The sequence below is a fragment of the Agelaius tricolor genome, unplaced genomic scaffold (genome assembly GCF_023055355.1).
Source record: "Agelaius tricolor isolate 1412-34295 unplaced genomic scaffold, bAgeTri1.0.p SCAF_28, whole genome shotgun sequence".
Lineage (NCBI taxonomy): Eukaryota > Metazoa > Chordata > Aves > Passeriformes > Icteridae > Agelaius > Agelaius tricolor.
In genome coordinates, this window is record NW_027269288.1 from 3497366 (window position 1) to 3504804 (window position 7439).

The following is a 7439-nucleotide window of genomic DNA, read 5'->3' on the forward strand; positions in this document are numbered from 1 at the left end:
CCCGCTCCGATGCACGAAGCCTTTATTGCGGGGGAGCGGCCAGCCCGGCCGGGGTAAGGCAGGCAGCGGGTGAAAGCCGGGGGTGCCGGAGGGGCCGCGCGGGGTCCCGGCCTATCCCCGCTCGTGCTGCACCCCGGCGGGGGCGGCGGGGGCCCAGGCGGCCTCCCCCGGCCCCGCGCTGGCCCCGCCGCCGGGGTCCCGCTCCTCGTAGCCGGGGTTGCGCCGGCCGGGGCCCAGGCGGCAGAAGCAGCCCCCCGGTGGGCCGGAGTAGTGAGCCAGGAGAGCGGCCACGCTGGAGAACTCGGCGTTGGAGTGCTGCGGTCGGGAGAGAGAGGAGAGGGAGAGGTGAGCCCCCCGCGCAGGCTGTGCCCCTGCACTGAGTACCCACAAATCCCGGCGTGCCCGAGTGCCAGCACACCCCCACAAACCTCACACACCCCGGGCTCTGCAGCTGGAACCCACGGCACCCACGGCACCCACGGCACCAGGCACAGGTGAGGGCGTGAGTGCAGCACAGCCGTGCATGCCCTGCGTGGCACTGTGTGTGCCAGGTATGCCCAGGTACACCCACAGACCAAAGCACCCTGGCCTGGCTGGGGACCACACGCACACCAGGGCACTGGTGCATCACATACCTGGGTGTTAGTGCACCCAGAACTCAGGTGTGTTACACACCCAAGTGTGGATGCACACCCCATGCCCAGGTGTACCTGTGTGCACCGAGACACCTGTGGATCGATGTGCCCACCACCCACACCCCTGTGTGCACCCGCACCCGCACCCGAGCCCACCTTGGTGCATCCCTGCACCGAGGCACCAGTGCAGCCATGCACAAGCGCAGCGAGTGCATTTACAGCGTGCATTAGGTGCATGCACACAGCAGCGCACCTCTCTCCTGGTGCAGCAGCGAGGCGCAAATGCGCTTACAGCCCCAGTGCAGCCATGCGTGGGTGCTCCAAACACACACAGAGTATCAGGTGAACGGTAAATGGCACACCCATGCAGCGAGGCACTCCGCAGCGGTGCAGGGGCGCACAGACCGGACCGCACCGCCTGCCCCCGCTGCAGCCGCACCCGCTGCGCCTCCCCCGGGCAGCCCGCGGGCACCGAGGGCCGCCCCGGGCTCACCTCCACGCAGAAGCGGCCGTGCTGTGTCCGCAGTACACCGTAGCTCACCACGCCGCACGGAGCCCGCACCCACAGGCACCAGCGCTTGGGCAGCCCGGGCTCGGCCCGCAGCAGGAAAGAACCGGGCACGTCCCGCCGCAGCAGCGAGACCCCGGCGGCCCTGCGGGAGAGGCGGCGGTGGGGCAGGGATGGGGATGGGAAAGGGGATGGGGCAGGGATGGGGATGGGAAAGGGGATGGGCAGGGATGGGGATGGGGCAGGGCTGGGGATGGGGCAGGGCCGGGGATAGGGATGGGGATGGGGATGGGGCAGGGGCCGGGAATGGGACAGGGCCGGGATTAGGGCAGGAGCTGGGGCTGGGGCAGGGCCCAGGATGGGGCAGAACCCGGGGATGGGGCAGGACCCGGGGTGAAGCAGGGGCTGGGAATGGGGTAGGAGCTGGGGCTGGGGCCGAGCTGGGGATGGAGCAGGGCCGGGGATGGGGCAGGACCTGGGGTGGGACAGGAGCCGGGGCCGGGACTGGGGCAGTGCCCAGGGTGGGGCAGGACCCGGGGTGGAGCAGTGCCCAGGGTGGGGCAGGGCTGGGGATGGGCAGGACCCGGGGTGGAGCAGGGCCCGGGAATGGGGCAGGGCCCGGGAATGGGGCAGGGCCCGGGGATGGGCAGGACCCGGGGTGGGGCAGGCCCGGGAATGGGGTAGGGCCGTGCGTGCCCAGGATCAGCTGCTCGCACCCACACGCTCACCTGGCGATACCGGCGAAGGACCACACGCTCTCGGCGAGGACGCTCTCGTTCTCGGGCAGGAAGGCCAAGCTCCTCGCCCCTTTGCTTTCCCCTCCCGCCGCCGCTGCGGGAGCCCGTTAATCCCCTGTTCGCCCCGAACACTCGCGGTACCGTGTGTCCCCGTGCCTCAGTTTCCCCCCGGCACTCACCGGCGTCGCGGGGCTGCTGGTGGAGCTGCCCCTCGGCCCCGCAGTCCCGGTAGGCTCCCGAGCGCAGCACTTTGCTCCGGATGGCTTTCTTGCGCACCAGCACCGGCGAGCAGTAGGGGTTCCCCGGGCGCCAGGCTCTGCCCTCCGCCTCCGGCCGCCGGTCCTGGGGGATGGACGGGCTCTGAGAGTGGCCTGGGGGCTCTGGCCGTGGGGAATATCAGGTAAAACACCACGGGGAAAATGCTGCCCAAAGGATGTGGCACCAAAAAAGCTGTGCAAAACACCGCCAAAAAAAAAAAAAATTTGTGCAAAGCATTGCAGGGAAAATGCAGGGCAAAAAATGCTGTACAAAACATGATATGCAGAAAGAAATTCCATGCAGAGCACCGTGGAACAATGCCATGCAAAAAATCACCATGCTGTGCAAAACCACAGTGCCAAAAGAGCTGTGAAGAGCATTTTTACTGCAAAGACATTTCTGCAAGAAATGCCACGCCAAAACAGCCATGCAAACCACTGGGCAAAAAGTGCCATGTAAAAAAAAGTTATGAAAAATAATGCTGTGTAAAAAAAAAAAAAAAGTTCTACAAAAACATATCATGGAAAGAAAGTGCTGTGCAAAAACGCCAAGGAAAAAATGCGCCGTAAAATCTCCTGCGAAAATCGCTGTGCAAGGAATAGCTGTGCAAAGGGGCCGATGGCAGGAAGGGCCCTCAGGGCAAGCCGGTTTCAGGTAGGCTGAGCAGAGCATCGTGCGGGGCCGGGCCGTGCCACCCTCGGAAGAAAAGGTTGTGCAGAACAGTGCACACACAGCAGTGTGCAAAGAAAGGCTGCACAAAGAGGAAATGCAAGGAAACCATGCAAGGCACCAGGTGATGATGTGTGGAGTGACAGCGTGCTGCTCAAAATGCCAGAAAGGGCCACGCAAGAGCTGCCTGGGAGCTGTGCAAACCCCCCTGTGCTAAAGCACCGTACACAGAGTGCTGTGAGAGAAACGGGGCTGTCCTGTGCAGGGCCAGGAGCTGCCCTTGATCATCCTTGTGGGGCCTTTCCAGCCCAGAATGTTTTGGGAAACGCCGTGCGGGGGAAAAGCCCTGAGAGACCCCGCACACAAATGGTGCCAAAGCACTTGAGCAAAGCACCGAGCCCGGAAACACCGTGTGAGAGCCCCGGGTGTGAGAATCCCGGGTGTGAGAGCCCTGGGTGTGAGCTCCAGGTGTGAGAGCCCCGGGCGTGAGCTCCGGGTGTGAGAATCCCGGGTGTGAGAATCTCAGATGTGAAAATCCCGGGTGTGAGAATTCCGGGTGTGAGAGCCCCGGGTGTGAGAGCTCCGGGTGTGAGCGCCCCAGGTGTGAGAATTCTGGGTGTGAAAATCCCGGGTGTGAGAATTCCGGGTGTGAGAATTCCAGGTGTGAGCAGCAGCTGGGCAGGCCGGGCAGGGCAGGGGCACCTACCCCGGTGCCCAGCGGGCCGAGGCCGGGCAGGCGCCGGAAGGACACGAGGGCGTTGACATTTCGTGACACCTCCTCGGGGTTGAGGGGCTCCCGCAGCACCCCCGGCCCCGGGAGCTCCCCCTCGGGCGCCTGCTCCTCGGGGTGCGCCAGGAGGTAGCAGAGCTGGAAGGAGCGGCAGAGCAGGAGGTGCAGGGTCTGGACCTGGGGGAGGCGAAAGACGCTGCGTGCAAATATTAAAAAAAACAAATAATGAAGGTGTTTTGGGCGTGGGGGAGCGGGGTTGGGCCACCACCTCTCCCGGGAGCCCCACGAAGAGGTGGCAGAAGAGGGCGCTGGGGGGGCTGTGGGGGTTGCGGGCCACGAAGGCGAACTGGCGGTCGGGGAGGCTCCAGGTGCTGTAGAGGATGCGGCGCAGTGCGTGTGCCATCAGCAGCGTCTGCGGGACGGGGCGGGGGTCAGGGGCACCCCCGGGACCCCCCAGGGGCACCCCCGCTTGCACACACAAAACAGCTCGAGAGAAAAGCAGCGCTCGGAGAGTGCAGCCCCCCTGAACACTGACACCCCCCCCAGCATCCCTGACCCCCTCTGCACCTCTGACCCCCCCTCCCCGCATTCCTGACCCCCTCCCCAGCACCCGTGACCTTCCGACCCCAGCAACCCTGACTCCTCTCCTCAGACCCTGACCCGCCTCCCCAGCACCCCTGGCCCCCTCACCAGCCCCCCAACACCCCGACCCCTCCCAGCATCCCTGAATCCCATCCCCGGCACCCCTGACCCTCCCAACACCCCCACAACACCCCTGGCGCCCCTACTCAGCCCCCCTGAGCCCCAGCACCCCTTGCCCATCCCCCTTGCCCCCCCAGCCCCTACCTCCCCATCAGCTCCGTAGACCTTCAGCCCCTGCAAGCTGAACCTCAGCACCACCGACCTCCTCCGGGGACAGTCCTGTCCGGGGGAGATGTGGCACTGGGGGCTGGGCTGTGCCCCTCTGGGTGCCCCCATTATTTGGGGTCCCCTGTGTTTCCCAGCGAGGGGAGCAGTGGTCGATCCCGACCTTCAGCACCCGCAGCTGCTCCTCCACCCGCCCCGCTCGCTGCTGCAGGTCCAGCTCCTCCACCATGAAGGATCCCACGTACTGGGGGGGCAAAAACCCCACCCGGGTCAGCTACAGCCCCCCACGATGCCCCCCCAGGGCAGAGATGATGGTTTGGGGGGTCATGAGGGTGCAACAGCACCCAAATCTGATGTCGGGGTGTCGCCCCCCGCCGTGGGTAAGTCACCTCTGCTGGCTTGGTGACAGAGCGGGCTCGCTGCTGGGGGGCCGCGGGGTCCGGCCCCCGCCCATTCCCCGGCTTCCTCTTCATGGCAGCGGGGAGCGCGGGTGAAGGCCGGGTCAGGATGGGGTCAAGCAACTCCCATGCCACATCTGAGTTATCCGGAGCCCTCCAGGGTGACGGGGCTGCAGCAAGCACGGGGAGCCTGGGTCCGGCCCCCGGTCACTGTCCCTGCGAGGAGGGAGGGGACAGACACAACCTGCCCCCGCTGTCCCCTGTTTCCAGCCTGCTGAGCCCTGGGGAGGTGCTGCAGCCCCTGCACGGAGCTCCCCAAGTCCTGACGCCAATGCAGATGTCCCCAGGTCCCGGCCCCAGTAAAATGGTCCCAACCCCAGCACAAGGGTTCCAGCCTCCTGATCACACAGGTGATGTGGGGGTCCCCATCTTCTGCTCCCGAGGTCCAGTCCAGGCTGCCATGTCCCCACTCCAAGCAGCATGCAGGCAATCCCCCACGTCCCGACACCGACGGTGATGTGAGGGTCCCCAAATCCCCACCCCAAACGTGATGGATGCAGTGCCCAATTCCATCCCCAAATGAAACCCAAGCAGTCCCTGCTGGTGGATGCAGTGCCCAATTCCATCCCCAAATGAAACCCAAGCAGTCCCTGCTGGTGGATGCAGTGCCCAATTCCATCCCCAAATGAAACCCAGGCAGTCCCTGCTGGTGGATGCAGTGCCCAATTCCATCCCCAAATGAAACCCAGGCAGTCCCTGCATGCCGAACATACACTTTGGACCCCAGGCGAGGTGCATGCAGTCTCACATCCCAAACTCCAGCAAGGTTTTGGGGTCCCCCCACATCCTCCCCCTCCCATCCTCCATCCCACTTCCCCCCGGCCACGCAGCAGCACCGAGACCCCCGGGGCTCTCCAGGGGTGATCCCCAAACACCAGCCGCGAGGACAGCAGATTTGGGGGGCGCTTTTCGGTCCAGAGCAGCCATGGAGGAGTGCGCCGGACCCTTCTCCGGCCACCCCAAGTGGGTTCGTGCTGCGCAGCCCCCGGCCGGGCTGGGACCGGCGCCGCCGCCTGCTGCAAAGGCGGGAGGGGGGAGGGAGGGGGTCCGGCTGCCCCGGGCGCATCCCGGCGGTGTCGGGGGGGTCCCTGCGGTGCCATCTCCCCGCCACAAGCGCGGCTTGGCCCCTCTCCTTCCCGGCACAATTTGGGGGTCTCCCCCCTCCCCCAGCCAATCCGCGGACAGGCAGCCCCCAAGCCCCGCCCCCCTTTTCCCACGCTTCATTTCTCAATGGAGCCCCCAGCCCACCGACCACCCTGGGGGTCCCCAAGGAGGGATGCTGACCCCCCCTCAAATTTAGGTGATGCGTGACACCAGGCACCAAGCATCCCCTGGGACCCGCATCCCGCTGCACCCCCCGGCTCACGGGCAGCTCTCGCTTGGATGGCTCCGGAGAAACGCAGGTGAAAAATTCCCGCTGCTCCGGCTCTCGGCCTCCGCCGGTTGTGTTTGCCTCGCCGGTGGCTCCTCCGGCAGCTCCGGCCGCGGCGCAGGGATGCTCGACCCGTGGGTGTCAGGCCCTCGCCGCCAGCCAGGCCCCGGCGAGCCCGAGCCCACGGAGCCCACGCCGGGCACGGGGCAGGCAGCAAACTCTCATTTCCTGCCTCCGATCTGCCCGCGATGAATCACCGCAATTTTCCTCCTCGGTTCTCTCCGTTTCTTGGAAGCGGCGGCGAGCAGGAACGCTCGCTCGGGAATTTGGAAAACGCGGCGGCAACTGATTTTCTCTGCGTCTTTTCCCGTCTCCTCCGGCGTGCCCAGCGGAGCAGCGATTTCTAACCCTGACACGTACACACGTGGCTGCTCGCTCGCCACCCCCTGCCCTGATGCTCGGACCCTCTTCACCCCAATTTCTACATTCCCTGCGGAGTTTTGCCCGCTGCTGCCTGCTTTTGTTGGAATAAAAATGAAGAGGGGTGGCTCTGTGGCCCCACTGCAGAGCAACCACGTAACCCAGAGCCTCCCTCACACCCTCCACAGGAAGCTGCCCCCAGTCGCAGGGACCAGCTTGGCTCCTGGAATGGGAAAGCAGCAGTTTGGGGAGGAGATGGGGTCTAACCCTCAGCACTGCATCCACAAACCCCTGTCTTGTGCCCCAGCAATCCCGAGGGTGTGAGGAAAAGGGTCTGACCAGCACCATTGAGCCCTTGGGTCACTGCCAGCACCAGCTGCTTCAGGACACCGCGATCGGCGATGGCAGAGCCACCCCATCATCGATAGTGGAGAAAGCGTGGAAAAAAAGGGAAAAAAAGGGACAGATGGGGCTGAAGAAACAACAGAATGGAGCCCAGTCTGGCCAGGAAGCAGAGACTGGGGAAGAGTGAGGGGCAGAACCGGCACAAACCCCCCAGGAGGCGTTTGCTCTGCTGGCAGTGAAGACTTTCCCATTCAATCCCAGTCACTGCTCCAGGACCAATCCTTTGGATTAAATACAGCCAACCCTGTGATTGTTTTTTGGTTTGGTGTGCAGAAATCACTTAATTCAAACCACAGCCAGAGTCTGGCCATGACCAAGGTTTTGGCACAACTCTTAATTCAAGGTGCTCCTGCTCGGATGTGAGAAATCTTTGTTATCCA

At 64.6% G+C, this 7439-nt stretch overlaps 1 protein-coding gene across 3 annotated transcripts; it reads right to left on the reverse strand.

The window, feature by feature from the left end:
- Positions 1-5: 5 nt before the first annotated feature.
- On the reverse strand, positions 6-7245 carry SH2D5 (SH2 domain containing 5). Of its 3 annotated transcripts, none has more exons than XM_071449143.1 (10): positions 6229-7245; positions 4794-5018; positions 4568-4648; positions 4384-4458; positions 3806-3949; positions 3514-3733; positions 2060-2222; positions 1872-1974; positions 1129-1288; positions 6-315 (listed from the first exon to the last, which is right to left on the reverse strand). In XM_071449143.1, exons 2-10 carry the CDS (start codon positions 4875-4877, stop codon positions 23-25), a joined length of 1323 nt encoding a protein of 440 aa, XP_071305244.1. In that variant the 5' UTR covers positions 4878-5018; positions 6229-7245; the 3' UTR covers positions 6-22. The 3 variants fall into 3 exon arrangements, with proteins under 3 accessions (XP_071305244.1, XP_071305246.1, XP_071305245.1); XM_071449145.1 differs by having other exon boundaries at positions 3514-3714; positions 6229-7226; XM_071449144.1 differs by lacking the exon at positions 6229-7245 and having other exon boundaries at positions 4794-5675.
- Positions 7246-7439: the final 194 nt, after the last annotated feature.

Bases quoted from the DNA above. Each gene is read 5' to 3' on its own strand.
- SH2D5 (XM_071449143.1), bottom strand. From the start codon at position 4,877: ATGAAGAGGAAGCCGGGGAATGGGCGGGGGCCGGACCCCGCGGCCCCC. The intron at 3,734-3,805 runs GTGGTGGCCCAA...ATTTGCACGCAG, and splicing joins TCGTGGGGCTCCCGGGAGAG to CGTCTTTCGCCTCCCCCAGG. The intron at 1,975-2,059 runs GTGAGTGCCGGG...GGGCTCCCGCAG, and splicing joins CCAGCAGCCCCGCGACGCCG to CGGCGGCGGGAGGGGAAAGC.